Raw genomic sequence first — 25,056 nt, forward strand, 5'->3', positions numbered from 1 at the left:
CTACAGAATCTGATAGTTTCATGTCCAGGGTGTTAGTCACATTGACATTTTCGAAGTCTGGTTTATCTAACATGCCCAGATATAAACTCGGTTGTGGGGTCTTTACTCAAGAAGCATTTTGAGTTGTACTGCAGTCCCATAACACTTGACATATTACCTGATGTAATTTCATTTGCATCCGATTAGCATGCTGGCTAGCTTTTTGACATTGGCTGGTGAGAGTGTATGAATCAATGAAATTCTACTCCACTAAATATGGGTCCATTGCCTAAATTAAGCATGACTGAACAATGCTTAATTTAGGAAGCAGAGCCAGTGCAGAAGTAGAAATTACTTGCCGGGCAATGGAAAATTGTAAGTATTCATCAATACTCAAAAGAAAGTAATATTCTAATATTGCATCAGACCATAAAAATACACAGCTGTATTAGACCCCGCATGTTTGGGAAGTTATAACATCATTTCTCATGTGTATTAACCTTCCCAGTGCTTTCCCAGAGATGGCACATTGTATCATTCCTTCAACCAAACCTTGTCTCCTAAGACTTTTCATTAATAAAATACTCCTGTGACTTTAATGAGTGTTATCAACAACTCTCCTGAATAATAGTTGTGGTATTACTGTCACTGTCCCTCTCAATAGTAGACCTTTTGATGCTATTATCAATTGAATGTGGACGCTAGAACTGAATTTACTTCCTTCTGAGATCTCATTGCAGAGTTTACATATCTCCCCTTGTTCAATCATATCATTTTATCTACTTCCTGTAACGTGGCCTCTTTGCTTGAGGCCTTTCTAATTCTTCTCGCATTAGTCATTCAGATGTTGACTGTCGTCTAATAAAGTTAAAATACTTCTTAGCTAGAGTGCTGTTTTTATCTTAAATTGATATTGGGTGTTGTGAACCATATTCTGCTGGATTGTAATCTTTGCCTGATTTATGAACTTTTTTTGTTGTAATTAATAAATTTAATTTCCCATCTTTTAATTCTTGGTGGAATTTTTGCATTTGGATTGCAGTATATTTTGTGAAGTACTAGATCATGGCATTCACAAGCCCACACTACAGCAAGACTTTCTTTTAGCTTGAGGATATGCCTTCTGTACTTAAATTAATCTTCACCTTGCCTATTAAATTATGTGTCAAGATGAATCTTTGCCAGGTTTGTGGTATACAAGTCTGGCACCAGAACAACTGTACTTGCATCCACTCTTACCTCTGTGGATAGCTGATGATCAAAGTAATCCATATGTTTTGCAAACAAGATTTTCTTTCTTGTTAAATGCTTCAGCACATTCTTTAGTCCAGTTGAAAATGTCCATTTATTGTCATTTTATGAAATGGTGCATATATTGTGTCAAATAGTGGTATGTAGCTACATAATAAATTGCCATTCCCAAGATAGCTCCTACCCTGGACACTTCACTAGGTATTTTTCTATTGTGCATAGTCAAAACAAACGTTTGTTGCGTCTGGTCACGATTGTTTGTTTGAAAATATATGCCCAAAGAATGACAATTCACTTTTAATGAACATACATTAGTCATCATTTGGCCCGAGATCTGCTTCCTCGAGTTTTGTGCACGCTTATAGTAAAGAGTTATGCTCTTTTTCAGTCTGCCCAAATGCAAGATTATCATCACTAATATTTAAGCCTCTATTTATTGGTCATATAATTTTCCTAATTGTCTCATGAAAAATTTCTGTTTTAGCCGATATTCCAAAGTTGAGTCTCTTGTATTGAAAAAGACCTAAGTGTGTTGAGAAGACAGTGGTGAATCTAGATTAATTCACTTCAAGTTGGTGATCTCCTTTGCACAAGTTCTCCTGTGAAAAGGCAACGGCTCAATTCAAGCTGCTTATCCTGTCTCCTAACAAGAGCCTTTGGTGTCTGTCTTGTTAAATAGTGGTGTTCGGTATTTACATGTTGACACAGGTGCACATTTTTTCAGTCCCCTTTATGTCACTGCTACAATCGGGGATAACTATGGTGTTGGTCGTGATATCCCTTCTATCGCAGCTTGTTCTAAGGTGCTTTTTACCTCTTCTTCCACTCTATTTTTTAGGTGTTTCAGTACTCCTCTGTGGTTTTGTGCCAATTCATGAATAGTTTCTTTGATGTATGTAATTTGTGAGTTATTTAACTTCCCTAAATCTAAGTCATTGATTGCTCTTCTGTCAACTTAGATTTAATGGGTAACAGACCCATAACCTGTGCAGTTAGTTACATTGCTGCATATACAATTTGCCGGCATTTCTACTTTCAGCACCTGTATCCCTGCTTGTGAAGTTGCTTTTCCATATCTGTTTTTTCTTGAAACCAGCATAGTTTAATCACTGAGTGGATGCTCCCCATTGGAAAACGTTTGTTTGATGCCTGACTTGTCAACTTTAATTTGTTGTGCTATTTGTAATTATACTACAGCAGTGTTTTTGTTTTAATCTTAACTTCTGTCCAGTGAGTTAATTTATTACATTTTTTGCTAATTCATCATAAGCAAGATGGTTTACACAACTCCATTCTGGTGAGATATCTTCTGTTTTATGTGACTATTGGGCTTCCATTCGTCTTGCATATTTGGTTTCTTTATACTTCACCCATATTTAATTCATATTCTAGTTTTCATGTAAGTCGATTTCGATTTGCACACAGAAACAAAAAGATTGTTTTTCGAAGATTAGCAAAATTTCAGACATAAAGCCGGACATGCCACTTAATAGGAAATGCTAGACCACATTTATAAGACTGTTCATTTTGCTGCCATGGTCATCTAAATATGTCAGAGTTTTTTTTTTCTTTGATGTTCTTCTGATAAACTTGCTCTATCGTTCACTTTCTTCCTCCTTCCATGCCTATAGCATGCACTGCTGCTTGCACTTCTGTTCTTACCATTTGCAAAATCTTTGCCAAGTGTAGAAATGTTTTAATTTTTTTATAATTTTTTTATTGAAATCAAGGCATGACATATGAAAAAACCAAGTCACGTACATTGGCAATATTGTTACCCTGCAAGTGATACTTAAGACATAATCATCACTCAACAATAATTACAGTAACCAATTAAACATATTCAGATCCCAGTTATAATATCTTCTTTCGATCTTGGAGGTTCACCTATCTCTCCCCTGTGGATGTTCCTTTGCACCCAAACTTGCGTTCATTTATTCGGGCACCCCCTGGCTTCATATATGGACTTTTCCGTGACCATACACCAGTCCATATCTTTACCCCAGTCTTCTATACTCGATGGGCTCTGAGCCCACCACAATCTTGCAATGGTTTGTTTTGCCACCATTTATTGTTTGGTGTTTCTGAATGCAGTACTACAAGATTCGTTTATGATCTTTAGTCTCATCACTTCTTCATTATTGAGCGTGTGGGTCACTAGCTTTAATAGTCGTGTTGCAAAGTCACCCATTGATCCTCTTCTGCTTGCCATGCAGCTTTAAAGGTGTCTCTTTCATAGGCAGTATTTCATTGAGTGCCAACGCTCTCATTCAGACATTTGATTACACCTTCATGTGGTTGGGTTTGTACTGGTTGGTAAGTTACTAGTAATTCTACCACATCATCACCTGCTCAGTTTACCAAAATGTGATGTCATGTGGCTGTTCATCCGTGTGTTTTTGCATGTTACCTGTAAGTAATGCTGCAACCTACTCTTTCATTTTCCCATAGGTCCTAATTTTTGTTTTTTTCATATCAAATTATGGCAGTCGCCTGAATATTGAGTTTGTGATATCTTCTTATACACTTTGCTGCCGTACTCTTGCCTGTTGTGATGTTGACAGGTATGACCTTGACACCAGAGACATTGGTGCTATTGCTGCATTCGCCTTGTAGCATCTTGGTATACATATAGTTTAGCACAGATGTTCTGTTTCATTACTTGTGGCTGTGTATGCCATTTTATTCAACTTGGTTGAGTTATATTTGTTTAAATTCAAATAATGGTAATTTCAAGTGGCATTTTCTATATTTAAATTGGTAGAAAATGAGTTGTGTTTTTTGCCTATTCATTTATGTATCTTTAATTGAAATCTCCTTTCAAAGTTAACTGTCATGTTTATTTTGTTATGCAATTCCCTATCTATTTTCTTTTTTCCTTTGTCACTTTTCAGGGTTGGTCCTTCCTCTTGGTGTTTCACCTTCTTCTGGGCAGTTTCTGGGGACTTCTCGTTCGTATTTGGGCTGCACTTGGAATGGCCTTCTAATCTGACTTCTCCCAATTGAATGTAGTGCTCTGATTTTAATTTGTTACACTCAGAGCAGACGCTTAGCACGGATCAGGCACAGCGCACAGACTCTGTCCTGTTTCACTACTGCGCTCTGTCTTAAATCTGTGTTTGTACTCTGAGACTGCAATTTGGTTCTAAGGGCTGACAGCTTGTAGACTGCAGATTCTGGAGCACTGTAGAATGTGTGCTTGTCTTTATCACGTGCTGTGCGTGTCTCATCCCATGAAATATTGTTTCTAGCACAGTCTTTAGATAGGCGGTGAGTAACTGTGTTTTTTGATGGGTGTGTTCTCCAAAAGTCACCAACTGTCTGGACTTACTGACAATATAATTTGAAGTAATTTAATAAATCCTTCATCTTCACAGTGCTTCGGTTTATCCACATCCCAGCCAATATGGAATTTCAAAAATTAATAACCTACACGTTTCATGTCGTCATTCTGAGAACTCAGGACCAGATATTAATATATTTTTGAAGAGACCATTTTTAATTATATGGAGATATTAAAGCTCTGACATTTCTCTTGTATGCTTAGATTTTTCAGTTCTCAAGCAATTGTGTAAAGGTATCATCAACTTGTGTACTGTGGAGCATCATATCCTGCAGATGGAGTGGGTAGTCCCTTCATTGCATTGCCAGGTACATATTACCCAAATGTTGTTGATTAAGTCTGCAAGATGACTCTAAAAAGTCTTGAAAAATGGTACATGAAGGAGAAGGGACTCTCATAATCAAGCCAAAGGCATCCTTGATCATTACTTGTTGAATGGAAAACCTGGATTTGTAGCACCATTTAGTGAACAGCTTCTTCTACTTTTATTATGGAGGAAGTGAAATCTTACCTGCTACTCCACGTTCAACAAATAAGCTGTCATTGGCTAAAGGTTCAGTTGCTTTGTCAGAAAATTCTTCCTGCACACTTATTCTCCCAGTATTCAGAGTGATGACCCTGAATTCCCTGATCCTTAAAAAAAGGGGGTCAAAGAACAGAGGTGTTTGCCTATCGTTCATTTACATAGCACACAGTTTACCACGTTAATGGCACAACAGATAATTTGTTAGGCTGAGGCTGACCTTCTCGACGTCCCGAAGTTAGCATTGCAGACCAGAGAGTCTGAGAAGGTTAGTAACAATATAATATCATGAAGGTAAGGAATTTGCCACTAAATAAAGTGAATATATCAGACTTGGTGGTTTGTGGCATTGAAAGGTGAAGCCAGGGAGCTGCACCTAGATAGTTTATCTACTCGAGCAGTAGTACCCTTGTGTTGGCCCACCAGATGCATATTTGTGGGAGGTAGCCAGTGAAGGCATCTGCTGGTGACATTGGCTTCATACCTTCTGAGCAGGAACTAATATATAGTGGTGGTCAGTTGCAAGTTGTATGGCATTCATGTCTAAATAAAACATTCCAATGAGAGCACTGTGAAACAGGGAGATGAAGAAATCTAGTGACAATCACACAATTTAGTCAAGTAGGAAAGTCGATATTGGAACACAGGTTTCCTGGTTCTAAAGTTGACATCTTGCCATTGGGACCCATCTCCTCTTTATGTAAAACTAGAAACCCCCTTACCCCCTCCCCCCCCCTCAAAAAAAAAAGTTTTGGTTGATTCAACATTGATGTAAGACATTTGCAAACCAGAAAAGTGGATAGGGAAAAGAAATAACAAGACAAGCATGAAGAACAAGGAAGGAAGCCACAATTAAAGAGGTCTTCTAGTATCAGGGCTTTAACGAACGAGCAACGCCCCCCTCAATAACCAGAGTTCCACTGCCATTTTCTTATGTATTAGTTTGGTTTCTGAAGCTAGATTGATGTACAGTTGATTTGTTTCATAATAAACAAACCACGTACCTCGACCCCATTATCCAGAAACCATTGTCACAATTTATTTTATTGAGTTTTTCACCATTTAATTGGGGCAGGAGGGTGTTGCTCACCACACCCCACCATGCCTGTGTAGATAATGAGTATATTCATCCCATGCCAGAAATGTATGATTGTTTTCTTGGCTATTATTTTGACTTTATTTTCTCGTACTGCCAGACACAGTTACACATTAAAACCTTTTGGTTTTTGGCATTAGCACACAGTAGGCTAAAAGGTTCTTGGTTATACAGAAACAGCTGCTCTGGTGAGGCGACGTCTGACATGGGTATTCCTGTTTCATGCCAGATGTAGTTCAAAGTCCACGGATGTAGCTCAAAGTCCAGAGATGTAGCTCAAAGTCCACGGTTAGATTACCTTCTTTTATTGGGTTGCTATATATACATATATATATAGTGTGTGTGTATGCAACACACATCTCTTCTGATAATTTGAATTTTGAATTTGAATTTAAAATTTTTTATAAAGCGCGCGTACACTGTGCAGTTTCTTGGCGCTAGAGGATTCTTGAGCTAAGGCGGACACTGGGGGCTATAGGCTGAAAGCTTGTTGGAACAGAAATGTCTTGAGAGCTTTGCGGAACTCAAGATAGGAAGGGGAAAGTCTGACCTGGGGTGGGAGAGAGTTCCAAAAGGTAGGTGCCAGAACCGAGAATTTCTGACCTCCCGATCTTTCTTTCGTAAATCGGGGGGTAACTAATAAAGATTTAGAAGAGGAGCGTAACGCTCTAGGGGGGCAGTAGTTGGCAATGGAGGAGTTGATAAAAGCAGGGGCAGTGCCCGCTCGAGCTTGAAAAGTAAGACAGCCAAGTTTGAACAGAGCGCGTTGTTTGATGGGGAGCCAGTGAAGGGCAATAAGGAGGGGTGAAGAGTGGTGATATTTGGGTAGGCCATGTACCAGGCGGGCAGCCTAGTTCTGCACCAGCTGAAGACGCTGAAGTGCGTAGGCGGGAGCGCCATTGTAAATTATGTTCCCGTAGTCGATCTTGGATAAGACCATGGCCTTCACTATAAGTTTCAGTGCAGAGAGGGAGAAGAACCGGGATACTTTCCTGATGATGCGGAGGGTGAAAAAACAAGAGGAAACAACAGAGCTGATGTGAGAATGGAGTGTCAAATCCTGGTTAAGAATAATACCAAGGGTTTTGACTGAAAAAGAGGGAATGGGAGGTGAGCCGAGGGAGGGGGGGCCAGAAAGAAGGAGATCAGGGGTTGCCACTGCCTCCAGTCAAAATCAGTTCCGTCTTATCCGAGTTGAGTTTGAGGTGGTTTGCATTCATCCAATCCCGGATAAACAGCATGACGGACTAGAGGCTAGTGGCGCCGGATAGGGGGGAAGAGAAATTAAAAATAAGTTGGAGGTCATCAGCATAGTTGTAGACTGTGACCTCCAGTTGTTGCAGTGCAGAAATGAGGGGGAAAATGTAAAGATTGAATAAGAGGGGGGAGAGGGAAGATCCCTGAGGGACACCACAGTTCACCCTGCAGGGCGGGGCAGAGAATTCAGCAAGGTGGACTGCCTGAGTACGATCAGCCAGGAAGGAACCGATCCAGGTCAGTACCTGTTCCCCCATGCCCGCCGCCTTGACACGGGACAAAAGGATGGAATGGTCCACCGTGTCAAATGCGGCGGACAGATCGAGGAGGACAAGGGCTTAAGGGGTGTTGGTGTCAAGTCCCTCCCTGAGTTGGTCCATGACCGAGATGACCACCTTCTCAGTGAAGTGGCGGGGACGAAAGCCTGCCTGACAGGGTGCAAGATAATTACTGTCCTCTATGAATGAGCTGAGCACCTGGGTGACGTGGGATTCAGCTACCTTTCCCAGATAGGGGAGAAGGGATATGGGGCGATAGTTTGTCGGGGAGGACGGGTCGGCGCCCAGTTTTTTTAGTATTGGAAGAATTGTGGCAGTTTTGAAGGAAGCAGGGACAGAACCACGCGTAAGGGAATTATTCAGGAGGGTAAGGGCAGGGGCAGGGCATGCAGTAAAGATTTGACAGAGGATTCGTGCTGGGCAGATGTCAGCTGGGGAGCCCGACTTGACACGTCTCAGTAGGGGGAGCAGAGATTCTTTTGTCAGTGAAGGGATGGTGCTGAGGGACCGATTATTATCCGGTGGCTGCGGATGGATAAAAGTGGGCGAGGGAGGAGGGATGTTAGCCTTGATGCGGACTATTTTTTCGATAAAGAACTCGTTAAGTGAGTTGCATAAGGACTGGGAGGTGGGGATCTTGAGAGAGGTTCTGTCTGATGATGCCAGCTCGTGGACGGTGGAGAAAATCTCCTGAGGCTGGTTTTCTGTGGCTAAGATGCGCCCAGAGAAATATTCTGTTTTGGCTGTCAGGATGGCTTGTTTATATTCGCTGAGTTGGGTGGTGAAAAGTAGTTTTTGGGTCAGGCAGTAGGTCCTTCTCCAAGCTCGTCCAGCCTGCCGTAGCTCTAATTTCTTGGCTTTAAGGCCAGGATTGAACCACTTGTTAGCATTGTGGGTGCGGTTGATAGTGACCCGATAAGTGTTGGATGTTTTTAGAAAGGTTGTGTAGAACACTGTTATTGGAGTCTTTGACTGCTATGTAGCTATTTATAAAAAATCTGCAGAGGTATCCAGCTTTGTTCCATGATGGCCTGCTCCATGACTGACTTTAGAAAATCCACATGTGATGCACAGAAACCATGAACCTAAGTGGGAACCTACTCAGTGTTGATATAAAATCTAGCACTGATGGACCAGCCTTGGGTAGCTCCCGGACACAGCTTTTTGTTTAATAAAGGTGGAATGGCCAGTTTTTTACCTGAATGCTATGATGATTCTTTTGAATCAAGACTACATATCAGTACTGTTGAACATACACTAATTGCCTTTTTTTGTGTGCTGACTGTGGCCCTTGATTACTCCCCAGATTTTCCAACCCTGCTTCAGAGACTGTGATGGATGACTCGTCGCCACTTCCCAAGGTCATAGACCTCAACTCCCATTCGCGGTTCATCATTGGTTCCATCTCAGAGGACAACTCGGAGGATGAGTTCAGCAGCATGGTGAAGGTGGATCTGCTGGAGGACAAGGATCGATCCCTCTCCCCCTCCTCTGTTTCCTCTGACACCCTGTCTGACCTAGGCATATCCAACCTGCCGGACAGCCTTGCACTTCAAATGAGGTATGTGGATAGTAGTACATACTCGGAGTTTCTTAAGTAACAAAAACTTATGTACAACTTTATTTTTAACCAACCACACTTTGCACAAGGGAATTTTAAGTCTCTACTTTCACATGTAAAAGTGAAAGTACAAGTCCTAGAATGCTGTTGGGTACTTAAAAAAAGGATGGATGGATGGTGTCATGTATGATATGCGGTAACTTGGCACTTGTGCCACAGTTCATTAACTTGCTGAGGCTTAAGCAAAAAATAAAGTGTTTAGCACACAATAAAATGCTTATTACATCACTTGTTATCCTCCCTTACTGGCTACACCACTTCCTCATCTTATGTGGCGCAGCGGCCAGAGCTGTTGACTCACGATCTGGGGTTGTGTCTCGGCAGTGGCTCAGCATCCTGTGATTCTGGGCAAAATCACTTAATCTCCCCGTTGTCATGGACAGAGCCTAGAGACCCTCACATGTGATAAGCAGTTCTATATAAATCTGCAAACGTACTTAACTCATTTTCCATATTCCCTCTCCCTTCCTTTACTATTATCCCCGCTTTGTTGAGGTTTCCTCCGTCGAATCATCCCGTTTAGTGTTCAGCTCTTGCCACCTTTTATTCTATAACTGCCTCTGCTCCTTCCTCCCATTATTACCTCCCTCTCCAATTTCTGTCTCTCTCTGTAATTCTTTTCACTCTTAACCATATTACTTTCGTAAAGTGTCTTGAATTGCTATGAATTCTATGTAATCAGGAATGGTAAAGGAATTTTAGCACATTAGGTGAACTAGCATCTTGTATTGTAGAGGACTCCCCATACACTATACTTTGCCATATTTGAGACTTTGACAGCAGGGTCTTAACTCATCTTACGGAACCACCAGCTATGGCTGTAGCAACGGTGATTTGTTGCCACTACACAAATCACCAATAATAAAGAATTGTTTGGTGTACTATATTTGAGGTTCTTCTGTATTTGTACCCAGAGTTTTTTGCCAAGGGAGCTAACAATTCAAAGAATCATACGTCTATTATGTGTAATGGCTTGAACCTGAAATTCAGAAAAGCAAATAATCAAAAGTTGCTTAACAGTCAAAGATTCTTGTGGTAGATAAATGTGACAATGGCAAAGGAAAGTTGGCGACAACAGAGTCAGTGGCCATGTGCCATCTAAACCATTTATTTGGCCAATGGAATTATGCAGCAGTGAAAGACCTGATTGTGTGACATGGTTGACTATATCATACACCAAGTATAAACTATTCAGCATCTCTTTTCATTTAAACATGGCTCTGAGAACATTTCATATTTATTATGTACATGCTTCAGCCGGAGGTACTTTAGAATTTAAGACATGGGACCTTAAAAAAAAGCAAAATGTTAGGGATTCTTCTAAAGTCTGAGTGCCCTAGTTAAATAACTTTAGTTTTGAAACTATTATTTGTGTTTTTAGTGAAACAAAATTCATGATAAAGAGGGAATGGAATAGTCACCCGTTTGAATTACAATAAAATATTTACATTTGTGTTTCCTTCTTCAGACAAAAGCCCTTAGCCCAGTCCATCAAATGGGTATGATTACATTTTCTGCACAATATTATCAGGTTTGACAATGACAAATAATATCTGAAGGTGATATTCATAAAATGTCAGCATGTCATTGCACACGCCGTGAGGCAATGTTTTATAACTTTGAATCCATCTGAGCTGTAAACCTTTTTGGGTAAAACTGAAAGATTATGCCATTTAGGGGGGATTATACAGCCAGTCTGGCAAATTGATATTGACATGGAAAACAGTGCAGCCACCCACAAGTGTGTGTGGGCGTACTCATTGAAAGGATAGTCCGAGATAGATAAGTAAGCTACTTCCCCACTGGGTTTAAAGGACTCAACCTCTTTCTGCAATTTTGGTAGAAATATATGTTCTGATGGTGAATTGATTTAGGTGCATGATAAAGTATTTTATTTTTATCTCCTTGTGTGGAAGCATAAAGCTTTTTCTCAATACTCTAACTGCACTGGCGCCTCCTACGATTTGAGTATACTGAACCGCATTTTCTCTATATCCTCCATGGACCTTTTTAAGATGATGAGAGGGGGGATTTCCCCTATACTGTTTAAGAACTTTTCTTTGTTACTCAATCGTCCACATCCCCATACTCCAAAAGGTTGCACCGTTCAATAAAATAACACTGACACAAAATAAAAGCCACAGATGAGATTTTGTTTAATTTATTGTATTAGAGATCCAAAATCCATAGAAATTAATCATCTTTTCAGTATTTCAGTTAGTAAACGATCGCTTTAATGAAAGCTTTCAGCATTTTGCAAGAAAGTCAGAATTTGAAATGCAGAGGTACAGAATCCAACTACCATTAGGTAGAAGGATAATTCACCAAGTCTAACAAGGAAAAACTACACTAATCACCGGACAGGAAAAGCAAAGTCTCTATGGGCATTTCCATTAGCTAAAGAGAGAGTCTTTCTTGAGTTCAGTTCTGTTTCAGCAGGGCAAAGCTCAGTCCAACTGCTACTGAATGTAGGATAGAGCCATAAATCCAAAAGTAATTAGCAAATCCTCAAAAGATCAGTCAGCAGCTAAAAGAAAAGTGCGTCTCGCCACTCAAGAAAAGCAAAATTGAGGGTGTGTCTCGGTCAAGAACGAGAAAACCCACTGTTGCCCCTCCTTCAGGGTTTCTTCTTTTGTAAGATTTCTTACAAATGTTCAAGTCAGGTGGTGTCACGCCATCATCCAAAGACCATCACCAGTTCAGGATGTAGAATGAAGTCATTTGGAAAGTGGACACTTCACTATATAGTCTCATGCATTCAATGAGAAAGGAAAAGTACGAGTCTACTGCTGAAAAGAAACCTAATAGTAACATCCATTTTACGGTTAGCATATCTTTCAGGGTCTCAATATCCTCATGAGAACTGAATCACATACTGTCCATTGGAACGTTCACTCTGCAAGCATGGAAAAATAACAGTTTCTAATATCACTAGTCCAGTGTTATAGCTCAGGACGAGTATAAACTAGTCACCCTAACATGAAGCTTTGCTCGATTTCATATTCACATTATTATTCTCATATACATCATTTGTTTAACATCAAATTAATTTAATGATAATCTTCATGTTCTTTACTTTTCAACAATTTCATTATCATTTCTATAATTTCATAATCTATATCACTACTAATACCATCACCTACAATTTCAAGCTTCTAGCACACATTTTAGTATCACTACCACCACATTTTCTTTGCTAATGTTATTTATCCATAGCACTTTGTTATGACACCAGGCCATAACTTGTTCTCGACATATTATTTGTAAGTGTATAAAACGTGCATGTATACTTTATCTTATAAAGGCACACTTTTGCAGTGCTTTTGCTACACTATGATCCTTTTTCACTGAATTTCTATTTAATGTGTGCTTCGTGTAAAGTCTCCACATTTGTGTTTTATTTCATATGCTCTTTGAAAAATAGTTTCACGATTCATGCCCTATCACGATCATAGCAATAAAGGGTGGTCTGAGCACACCTGTGCTATCACTGCTAATCCTAATATGTACCTAAGAATTAGATCAGTGTGCTGTGTCTGATGGTGTGTACCTAACCACACCTGACATAAACTATACAAGGGGGGGGGGGGGGCAGCCTGCGATTCATGATCATAGGGCACAAACGACGGTGGGCTTGGTTGGACGGCTTCCCTTCACTATTTTTAGATTCACTGCTGCCCCTTTACTTTGAGGTCGATAGAAGAGTGAACTGAGTTGTTGCTTTACTTTCTGACTACACAATAAGGCTTTTAACTTGTGCAATCACGGCATGCAGATGTTTCTAATTCGAATGGCCGCCTCTAATCTACCTATGAGAATGTCTCAGGATGGGATCATTTTTGCAGCTGTTACATGCAGAAAGAACTGCCCGCTAATTGATCCCTTCGCCACTTACTGATGAGAGATTTAGAATGCCCACAGTGGATCCAGGGAGACGCTGTTAGACTTTGACGCCTGCTTAAAAACAACAACAGGGAACAAACACACGTATACCATGCCATTGTCTTTTAAAACACACCTAGCACATTTTAGTTGCTCAGCAGCAATGGCTATTTAAATATGTAAAAATATCACACGTTTGTTTAAAGATGTCACTTTGAGTGTTTTGTAACGCTCAGTTAATCTGTGCATGTGGGAAACAAGCAGGGAATGTACAAAAAGTAAAACTGGAATGAAAAATGTGTTTTCTTATTTCTATGCCTGATCCTAATTGTTGTTGTTTTTGTAAAACACAACTTCAATCCAAGGGACATGGCAGAGCACTGATGAAAACATAACATATCATGATCAAAGTCATTTATTTCAGTTAATAAAAACCATAACGTTTTACATACATAGCTTGACCAATATAATTACCAATTCATTAAATATAAACAAGCTCTTCCTAGCCTTAAAAATTTAATATATATATATATATATATATATATATATATATATATATATATATATGTATGTATGTATGTATGTATGTATATATAAATAATTTGAACGGATTCTATTTAAAATACAGAAGCTACAATTATATGAAAAATATTAATACTAGCATGTAGGGGTATTCATTACTATCACCTCCAATATAATAGATTTATCCGTTTCTTTAAAATCAATTACTTTTTCCTGCCTTTGTTCTTGATAAAGTGCGAGTGCCTTCGTGCAAAATCACCTTGAATCTGAAAAGTTAATAATTTATTAAAGTGACACAATAGCCCTGCTGTTCCTCCTTTTCCAAATTTTTGTACAGATATGTTCATGTAAAGTCTCCAAAGGTGCATGAAGATTTTAAAATTAAGGCTTGTCATGTTTGTGCAAACTCACTAGATTAACTTTGCCTGCAGCCTATTGTAAGCTATATTTTTGATATGGCATTACAGCAGGATACTTATGAAGATGCAGACGTCTCGTTAAATGGTTCACAAACTACGTAGTATTCGTCAGACCCGTTGCAGACAATAACTGATCCTCTTTAAGCAAGAATTGTATAAAGACTGCTATTATTTGAGGAGTCTCCCCTTTTTGTACAAAAGAGTAAGGAAGGCATGTCGACATGTTCTAATGCCATACAAATTAAAAATTATTTTCAGTAATATCTTTACAGATTGATAAAATGTGTGTCAGGCTTTCTTCATAAAATGTGTCAGGCTTTCTTCATGTAAGTGGCATAGTATAGCCTTATAGCCCGCCAGTGCGGGCTATACAGCTATTAAAGGCCTGTTGCAGTGTTAAAGGCCAGAGCCGACAGCGAGGGACTTTAACTAGGCAGCGGGACTTTAAAAGCCGGTATAGCCCTGCTACGAAGGGCTATAAGGCTATTAGAACATTCTGCCAATAGAGGGCAGAATGTTCTAACAAATAAAACAAAGCCTTCAGGGAGCGCGAGGGGATTTAAATTCCCTCAGGCTCCTTGAAGCATTTGTTCACAGCCAGTAAACAAGCATTGGAATGTTGGAGCTCCGGGCTTATACCAGCCATTATAAGCCCGAAGCACTCCATTGTTTTCAATGGAGCTTCCAACGTTCCAATGTTCAAATCTGCTCTTAGAATACTGTGGTTTGAGTTTCCATTTAGGGATGTATTCTAATGTTTCATTTAGACCAAATCGCATGTGAAGTAACTTTTTTTTGTAAAAGGATCTCAGCAATGTTGTTAAATATATCTGTGGGCGAGGATGCTTGTAAGAATCAATTGTTGTCCAGGCATGACTTCTTTTACTGAACTCCTCTTTATCTTTATACCATGACCGCCTTCTTATTTGTTTATTAATTACTTTCTTAAAGGAGCTGTGAGGTAGTGCCAGATCCCATTACTCTTTTGCTTCCATTTCTTTTAATGCTGCGTTGAGAGCTAAGGCCCAATTATTTAAGTTTAGCTGTGTATTATTTTGGATTTCTTTCCACAGCAGGGCACGTAGTGTGGTTTCGTCAGAGGACTTTATTAATGACACATATTTGATAATAGAGCATGTTTGCGTTTATTTTTGGTTAGTCAAACCAAATTTGAGTCGAATCTGAGATGGTGATGCGCTCTGAGGAAGATGGAACAAAAGCCAGAAAACCTTGTTTCGTGCAGAATTGAGAAAGGTCCCGAACTTTCCCGGGAAGGCTACTGTACCATAGCAAACGTTGGACTAAACTTGGCTTCTATTGCTGCAACTAATTGCGGAAAGATAGGGCTATGGAATTTTCGATTTATTTGCTGGAAAGCTGAGATTAGGCAAGCAATTCTTGGTTTCAATGAATTCTGATGGAGGTGATGCGTTAGTCGATCTTATAGGCAAACACCAAGATATTTATATGATGTACCTCAAAGAATTGACTTCCCATGCAGAGACCAACTTCCCTTTTTGTTTATTTTCATGCCGAAAAATCACTACCTGTGTTTTTGTAAAGTAATAGCCATTTCGTTTTCGGTGCAGTAGAGTTCTAGATTGTTAGGTAGCCTTTGAAGTCCAATCCCAGTCATGTTCAACAGGACTAAATCACCACATATTGTAGTAAGGTCACTTTTCTAGCTGCCAGACTTGGAGGGTGAGAGTGGGCTGTGTCTAAATAAGTGCTGAGATCCGCCAAAAAAAGATTAAAAAGAATTGGTGCCAAGGCGCAGCCTTGCTTCAGGACTGTCTTTATGCGGATTTTATCTGTCCATGTTTGACCTGGGCTCCGTTGTTAGTATATAAAAGCTGAATTGCAGGCAATAAATTTGTGGGAATATCCGTTAATCAGCTTTTTCCATATTAGATTTCGGTTGACGTGATCGAAAGCTTTGGAGAAATCCACAAAACATGTATATAAAAGTTGTTTTTTTACACACATTTGTTTATGATTATTATGAGCGCTACCAAGTTGTCTAAGATAGCATGATCACAAACTCCATGTTTTAAAAACATTTCAAATGTGCTCAAAAGCACGAAAAGGGAACAAAATCCGAACATTAAAATGGCCTGTCTGAATTGGGCATGAGACGTGTTAGCATTCCCGTGGTACATTTAATAGGTTATTCATGTCACACTGCTTTGTGGGTGTTTATTCGCACATTTTCTATATACAGTAATATACTGAGCAGCAAAGGGATTCATTCTTGTTCGTCACCCTCCACCGCATCAATTAGCACATCAAGTATATTCTTTTTTCCCAGACCCTTACATGATTTCTAATCAATAAAACTGTACGTATACAAACTTCCTCGGCCAAAGCCCACTCTCACATGTCCTCATACTAGCTTTCAAAGAATGGGCCCACCTCCTGAAGGCAATGTATCTCTTTTCTTCGCTTCTCGGCACGTAAGAGGCCAATTGCCTCAAACTTAATTTTTTGGTACCCTACTTGGGTCTCAGGTGCAATTCCAGCAGACAGAGTGGTAGTAATAGAGCTACCAGGCTTCTCTCTTCTGTTTTTTTCGATGCCTTTTCTTGCCCAAGCCACCTCCACCAGACAAATGTAGAAAGATGGCATTATCTTCACCAACTTTCCCTGAATTGTGGTGTGATGTGAGTTCTGTGTGGAAGGTCGAGAATGAGTCTGGCTGCCCATTTATGGGTGGCTTATAGCCCAGTTGAACAAATGAATCCCAATAAGAGTCTAATCTGGCACTATCGTGATTTTTACATAATGCGTTCGATATAGAGAGGACAACAGGCATCCTTTCCACTCTTGGTGGAGGTAAATATACTAGTTTCTTGTGGCCACAACATAAACATCCTCTCCTACACCCACGACACACAGTTCATACTTGCCTTCTCGGACAAGACCCCCAACACAAGAAACAAGTTTCCTGCCTGTATGATCAAAGTGGCTAACTGGATGAAAGCTAACCGTCTCAAGCTCAACACTGACAAAAGAGAAGTAATGATCTTCAGCAGGATCACCTCACTATGGGACTCCAATTGCTGGCTGGCTTAACTCTGATCCTATGTACCACACTCAGAACCGATGCCAGAAACCTCAGAATAATCATCGACTGCAAATTGGAGATGACTGCACAAGTCAACTCCCTCACTGCAACCTGCTTCCACACACTGAAGATATTTAAGATCATCAAATGGCTCTCAAGCAACACGAGAAAAACAGGCACTCACGCCCTAGTCACCAGCAAGTTGCACTAGGGGAACACCCTCTACACCAGGATCACCAAGCAACTCACTGGAAGACTACAAACCATCCAGAACTTGGCAGCCAGATTCCTCCTCGACCCCTCCATACAGAACTCACATCACTCCGCACAGCAGGGAGCTTCACTGGTACCCAATACTTAAATACACTAAATTCAAACTCTTTACACACAAATTCAAGCCACAACACAATTCAGGCCCCACTATCTGAATAATCATATTCCTTCCACCAACCACTTAGACACCTCCGCTCAGCAGAACTCCTACTAGCCCCCATCATGCGCATACACAGAACCAGATCAAAAGGCCGAGCATTCTCTTACATCGATCTTAATGTGTGGAACTGCCTCCCAATCCACATTGGAGTTTCCTCCTCTCTCTCTGAACTCAGAAAAAAGTTGAAGACCTGGCTTTTCAATTAACCAACCTACCATGGGAGGAGCTAGGCACACATCTGCTCAGTGCCTGGATACCCTTGCATTTAGTGTGCTTTACAAATGCAGATGACATAACCATTCAGATTTATACTATTGATATGTTAGTGCCATTCCTTGTTGCCCAAGGTGCATGATAGTGGTTGGGTAATGAGAGCATATATGCTTAGGATGTCAAGCACTACAGAGCTGCTGGGTCCAGTTTCAAAAGAACCAAAGGATATTACTGGGGCCAATATGGAAATCCGTGCAAACCCGCTCTCATTGGGCTGCTCCAGAACTACAGTCCTAAACTGACTCCATTTAATAATGTATTATTCTTGGGAACACTGGTGGCCTACAGACCGATCGCCAAAAGGTGGAAGGGTTATAGACCTCCAAAGCGAGACACATGGTGTGCCGAGATGAAGGTGATAGTATAATGTGAAATGGGAAAGATGCTATTTTATGAGAAGTGGTACCACAGTAAAAATGTATAAATGTTGAGGATTAACATTGACGCAATCTGCTAATTGGTGACTATAGGATGACTAAATAATTTGATCTAATAATCAGTATAAAAACAATATTAATGAATGGCATGGATTTATAAGAGACTTTCAATTCCTGAGATTTTTCTAGTGAAACGTATGATATACGTATATATCTTATTCAATGGGAAACATTTAGAAATCCAGTCATTACTCCCCTCAAAAACAAGTCTAACCACATAAAGACAATATTAACACAGTATTATTACAAATTTGTGAGAACATCCAATATCAAATTCATATGTATCCTGAAACCATAATCCTTTATAACCCAATCTACTCACTGTTTCGATTTTTCTGTTTCTTTTATTCAACTTTTATCAGGACATGAACTTTAACAACAGCTTCTTATATAGGTCTGCTTATCTAAGGAGCTCACAGAAGGGTTCTTTGAAATGCTCCCAAGGAGTGCTCTACTCCTTCTTCTATCTGTATAAAAAGGCACAAAGGGTCCAATTTTCTTATGCGATCATGTTACATGTTAGGATGTTGGGTTTCATCTTTTGATTACATCAGAGCTTTATTAATGTGGAGGTTCAATTCATAGTGGTGTGGGGGGCATGAGCATGAACAGTTTTTTTTTGTTCAGGACTTTTCTTAACCACGTCTAATTGGCTCTGCTCTCTGACTTGTGTCTTGTATATTTCGTACACTGGGACCTTAAATTGTCAAGGCTCTGTCTCCATGTTTGATCCTATTGAAAACTCATGGGTTAATTACTCAGAGGGTAATTGTGTGAGAGCAGGATGCTGTTTGGCATGTAGTTGGAAGTTCATATACGTCTGAAATACATCCATAATACAGTTCAAGTTAACATAGTAACAGAAAACAGTTCTACGGTCCCTGTAGTTTTCCTCCCAATCACGTTTGTAGAAGATCAATTTCCACCCTTCCTCTTCGTAATTCCTCTACTGGGGAGACACATATATCAGCCCTTGATACATTCCATTTTGACCATTTTTTATCCCATGTCTTTGGGCAACCTCTGTTCTTAAATACCCCTTTCTCCGCAATCATAGAACTATCCATGTTGTTTGCCCATCCTCAATATGTTGGCAAGTCCCCTGATCCCCATTTCGGAGCAGAATTCCTTTTGGCAAGGGTGAGCCCCAGTGAGACCCATGTACGTTCTGTGTGGGTTAGGTCGGTGGCTTCCCACTGTAATAATTTTTAAACTGCGAACTGGGAGCAAGTCCTATCTGCCCCTTTGCACTCCCTCCTGTGAGTGGCTAAGAAAAGGTTTCAGAAAGGAGTACGTCACTTGTAAGAAAAGAAGGACGGTTTTTAGCATCCTTATAACCAGCTGTAGCTCTTTAATTAATTTATATGGGATATATCACGATATTGACTCTGATTCTTGAATTTCAACTAAAAAAAAATACGAAGTATTCGTACTGTTCATGTTAACACAGACCATTACTTTATTTAAAATAAGATGCATGTTCTTGTTTACACGAGGTATATACAGCTTCTTGAGATCAATCTGTAGAAACAACACTAGTCTTTACATGGGCCAAGTCTGGGATGGCACTGCTCCCCAACTCTCCACCAGCTGGCCACTGTGTGTCTTTCCAGTCATCCATGGTGTGTGGGTCAGGCTTGCCCAAGGGCTACGCAGACTGTTGCTGGCTGTGATCCAGGCCATTGCAACCGAAAATGAAGCAAGTGAAAGTGTAACAGTTTGGAATATTGTGGGAAGACTGAAAGGCAGCAAGTGATAACCACATGCAGTCCATGTAATTTTGTGCATCAGTGTGGTGTCAGTGTTTTGCTTTGGCATTAGTAGGAGCAGTAAGAGCTGGGGAGGTTGAAGGAAACCTTTAAAACGATGTGCATCTTGGACGAAGTTTGTCTCTTGACATTGGGTCAAGTTTTTTGATTTGTGCAATGACTGGATTACAGATTAACACAAAATCTGTTTTTTAGGTTTTGGCTAGGCAGCACATGCGCAGTCTCTTTGAGACATGCTGTATTTACAGCAGGCTTCCCCAACGAGTAGCTCATCAGCTACTGATAGCTCTCTGTGTCTAGCCCTGCCTACTAAATTAGAAGCATTTGCTTGACTGAATTAATTAGTGTATGAGAAGTATGTATTCAATACGAAAATATGTGTATTTCCAAAACTCCTAAACCGATGTTTGGAGAATAAACTGGTTACATTTCCCCAAAATATTTAGAGCTGGTATTTTGAGTGATAAATCATTTGGCATTAGGGAGACGTTTTGACTGATCTTATTACCTTGGTGTCTGGGATGGTACTGCTATAACTATTATGCAGTGCTCATGTAAAGGCATTCCAAATTGATAAGTCATTTTTAGGTCGAGCTTGCTTGGGTCGACTTTAGTAAGGGGCTCTTCAAAGTGCTACCTGTGGGCCACCAGCTTGCGTTTACGTGCACAAGCACGCGCGCTGCGCTCCGCCTCTCCAATCATTGCTGTGTGCGCATCCTTCGCATGCTTAGCACGTCATCTCGATCACTTTCTTTTTCACCCCGATCACGATGACGTGCCAAGCACGCGAGGGATGCGCGCGCAGCAATGTCCCCTGAAAAGTAACATTTATATTTCATGCACACATTAGTTTCGAAGCCCTGTAAACAACAGCTATTGCTGTTACACAAATCAAAGATATTAATATCCAATTTAATGTTATTATTAAATGGATCTACTTCTGTCCCTCAATCACCCTCCTCCTGCTGTTCACTGTTGGTTTCAACTCGCTCTCCTGTCCAAACCTCTTAACTTCCCACCCCCCTTTACATTCTCACCCACTTCCCTTGTCGCTCTCTCCTCTGCGCCGCTTGCTTGTGATACAGGGCCGCTAGACGAGACCAGAGCCTGAGGCTGCAGCCGCAGCGGAGACCAGCCCTCCCTCCCTCTCCTCTGTGCCTGCCATGAAGCACCACCCGCCCTGCACCGATGTCCCTTGTTTAGGAAAGTAAAAGTCCGGCTACAGCAGTACGTGCGGGAGAGCTCAGACATGGGTTCTCTGTTCCTGCTTATCTGGAGTGGTGAGAGGGGGCCGGTAAAAAGTGTTCACTTTAAACCTCTGGTCCACTTCTGCCCTCCTTCAGAAACTAACTCCCCGTCTCTTTTTGTTGGTAACATCTGTTCATGTATGCATTTATTTACAGTTTATAGCTCCAAACATATCGCTGACATTATGCAATGCCAGGCTGCACACTCCAATGATTTAGAGGGCAGGAAATAACCTTTCCCGCTCTTCCCCCATAGCAGCGACAGGTGTGAACTGTTTTAACGGATTGGTGTGCCACGGACATATTCTGTTGTAATCACAGAGAGTGGTTGATTCGCTGTATGGTGCCCCTGGGAGATTAGCATGCCATTTCTAAGCCCCACTCTCCGGAAAAAACACTTCTCCTATTCGTTTATTAGGTTTCGCCTGTCGAAAGCTGCGCACTGCGCAGATTTTTGCGCAGGCGAAATCTTATATCTACAGTATGTGTGTGTTCCCGCCCCTCTGTTCCATTGGCTAGCTCCATAAATGGAGGCTAGCCATTGGAACAGAGATCTGTCCGTCAATGCCGGAGCAGATTCGTGGGCGTTCCCGAGAATTTCAGGCTTTTGCCCACGTCATGCGGCGGTGGTTATTTTTTTTTTGGGGGGGGGTTTGTTGTGCTCATTTCTCCAAAGATGGCGGCCGGCGGGGGTCCTGTTCTGATGAACGCCCGCGCTCAGCTCGGGATGTCCTCGATTCAGGTGAGTAGGGAGCACTGGCACGTGTTCTTGTTGACTTCGTCTCATGGCTGTGCTTTTGCATGTTTGTAACGCGAAAAGATATTTCCTTCCTCTTGTGCATTTCCCAGTGACTTTTTGCTTTGTTTGCCTTTTTGATGTGTGCATAAGGCTCTCCACCTCTTTTCTGCGTTCCCCGCCTCTCTCCACCCTCTTGTTCTGCTTGCTTCAACCATCGTTGCTTAAACTCATCTGCCTCCCATTAACTTTAAGCTATGTTGCACATCATTCACAGTGCTGTAAAATAATGCTAAAAACATGTAAACAAAGCCAACAGCTCTCATAGGGGAGAGCTACTGACTTTGCCAGTGCTCGTTTCAGCACACCTCCCCCTCCCCCCATCCACCCCACTGAAAGCACCCCCACCACAACGTCAGCCCTCCTTTCTTCCCCCTGATAACCACAGTGATCCAGAAGTTCACACAGGGCTCCCCCGGAATTTTCATAAAGTTGTCTCACCCTCTGGTTCCTCTTCCGTCACATGTTACAAACTGGCTGTTTTAATTACACTGCTCTCTCACATAGCGGTTTGCCTGTGCACGGTAGGAGATGTGAATGAAATGCTTTTAGTAGCACATGCTCTGTGCTGAGGACAGGACAGTCTCTACCAGGGAGCAGAGTGAGCAGTCCGTACAAGAGATAAACTCACGCAGTCTGCATTATGGTGTGGCACAAGCAGTCTGTTATGGGTAACAGTCTATAGTGGGGATCCATGGACCACTTGAACCACGGAGCAGTGCGAGCAGTCTGTACCGGGAAGCAGTGTGCTCGGTCTTTTGGGAGCAGTGTGCACTGTCTGTACCGGGGATGAGACTGCCAGCATTCTGTAGTGGGGATCGCACTTACAGCATAAGTAGTCTGTACAGGAGACCAGTTGTGAGCAGTCTGTCCTAGGAAGGGCTGCTAGCACTCTGTACTGGATAGCAGTGGAGGCAGCCTGTACTAGGTAATAGCACAAGTAATATATCCTAGGAAACACTGCCAGCATTCTCTACTGGGGAGCAGTGCATACGATCTGTACTAGAAAGCAGCGTAATTGGTCTATACCGGAAAGCAATTAGATCAGTTTGTACTAGAACCAGTGCGTACACTGCACTAAAGAACAGCACAAGCAGTGCGTCGTGGGTAGCATTGCTTGCTGTCTGCAATGCTGTACCTGGCTGTAGTACATCATCGGAGACCATTACAGTAATTCCCTACCATTTAGCTAAAGGTGCACATGTGATCTATGGCCACTGTTATAGTAGATAATTGTAAATATTGCTTCATACTTTTACATTTTTTAAGCGCGTTAAACTATAGATGTTGTTACTGTGCAGTTGTGCAGTGCCGTTTTGAATGTATTCATTTGGATTTCCAGTTGTCTGTAGAAGTTAGGCTATTGAGTGTTTTTCTCCGTGTATTGTGTGACTATTCTTCCTAAATAATTTAGTCTAGTTACACTTTTTGGGGCAGCTGTTTGCATTGTTTTTCTCTTACCTTCTAGGTCACATAAGTTAGCCCGACTAATGCACAGAGCAAACTTCATCCAGGCAATCACTTCCTTGCTACTCGTAGTGTCGGTACAAAATGTCCTGTAGCAGTGTTGTGAAGGGCACGTACACTCACTTTCAGATGTAAATTGTGCAGGCAGTCAACACCTGCAGATTAAAGCACTGCGTTGAGCCTAAAAAGAGATGCAATTCTCATACCCTGGTACTCTACCGGTTTAGGGCGATGCCCTTTATGTTCTGGGTGGGTGTGTGTGGCTCTGGGTGGGTGTGTGTGGTTCTGGGTGGGTGTGTGTGGCTCTGGGGGTGTGTGTGTGGCTCTGGGTGTGTGTGTGTGGCTCTGGGTGTGTGTGTGTGTGTGGTAGTAATTGCTGTCCGCTGAGCTCGTCTGTAGGGTACAATAGGTCTCACATTTGCGAGAGATTAAGCTATTGGCAATGCAAATGACAATCCATTTATTTATCTGTTTTCAAAACCAACACATAAATACAAATTTTGTCATTTACAATGCCAATAGCTCTAGCTTTTCCAAAGGCGAAACCGTTGCATTGTAAATGCTTGTCTTCATTGACATCGCATTGTGCTCATGTAGCGGGGCAGATACTGAGTTACTGCCAGTTTTCTGATGAATTGCTAAGTCTGGCACATGAGCAGGGCACAGGTTTTCACGGGGCAACGCACACCTCGAAGCAGTTCTCTGACGGGGTTCATCTCTGGGATTTCACCGGTCTGGTGTAATTTGGCAGTTCTACAGGGTCTCATTTGCAGGTCATAGGTCTCGAGTTATGTGGCAGTTCTATAGGAACACATCTCTTTAAGAGCCCAGGTCTCACATGGAGGTACGACTCGCACTAGACAATTCTACAATGGCACATCCCATGCATAGGACACACATGGTGCCATGCGCCAATTGTACAAAGGCACATCACCTGCAGGCCATGCATCTGGTGTCATGTGGAGGGGAATTTATCTGGTGTCGTGTGGCAGTTGTACAGGGGCCATGTGACACTTGCTATCGAAAACCAACCAGATCGCAATTCTTCTTTGGTAAAGCTTGCGGACTACTGCGCAGGGCCCAGCATTGCGGCGTGGTGTTTGCACCCTGCTCATGTGGCTACATTTGGAGGTTTAATGGCCTTTCTTTACAAAGATAGTTTACTCTATAGAATCTAGCAGAAAAACGGAATTCAAGTAACTTAATTTTGAAAAAATGTTGACAAAAAATTGACAATTCAAGTCCGCACATTTCCATTCCTCACCACATAATTCGACAACAAACCATATAATTCACCTCAACAACAAATACACAACTCCCCACATACATCCAATCTACAACTAAGAATTCCATATCATGCCACAAAATTCAACAGTACTCCCAACAGTACTCCACATAA

The 25,056-nt window shown here is 41.3% G+C and overlaps 1 protein-coding gene across 4 annotated transcripts in view; it reads left to right on the forward strand.

The window, feature by feature from the left end:
- Positions 1 to 25,056, forward strand: part of ACACA (acetyl-CoA carboxylase alpha) — a 1,131,726-nt gene that overhangs the window by 27,559 nt on the left and 1,079,111 nt on the right. For all 4 annotated transcript variants that reach the window (XM_086954890.1, XM_086954892.1, XM_086954891.1 and 1 more), the window contains exon 2: positions 9,034 to 9,288. In XM_086954890.1, coding sequence (XP_086811016.1) covers positions 9,062 to 9,288 — 227 coding nt within the window. In that variant the 5' untranslated portion in view covers positions 9,034 to 9,061. The remainder of the gene's footprint in view (positions 1 to 9,033; positions 9,289 to 25,056) is intronic.

This window comes from Lissotriton vulgaris, chromosome 2_1 (assembly GCF_964263255.1).
Source record: "Lissotriton vulgaris chromosome 2_1, aLisVul1.2, whole genome shotgun sequence".
Lineage (NCBI taxonomy): Eukaryota > Metazoa > Chordata > Amphibia > Caudata > Salamandridae > Lissotriton > Lissotriton vulgaris.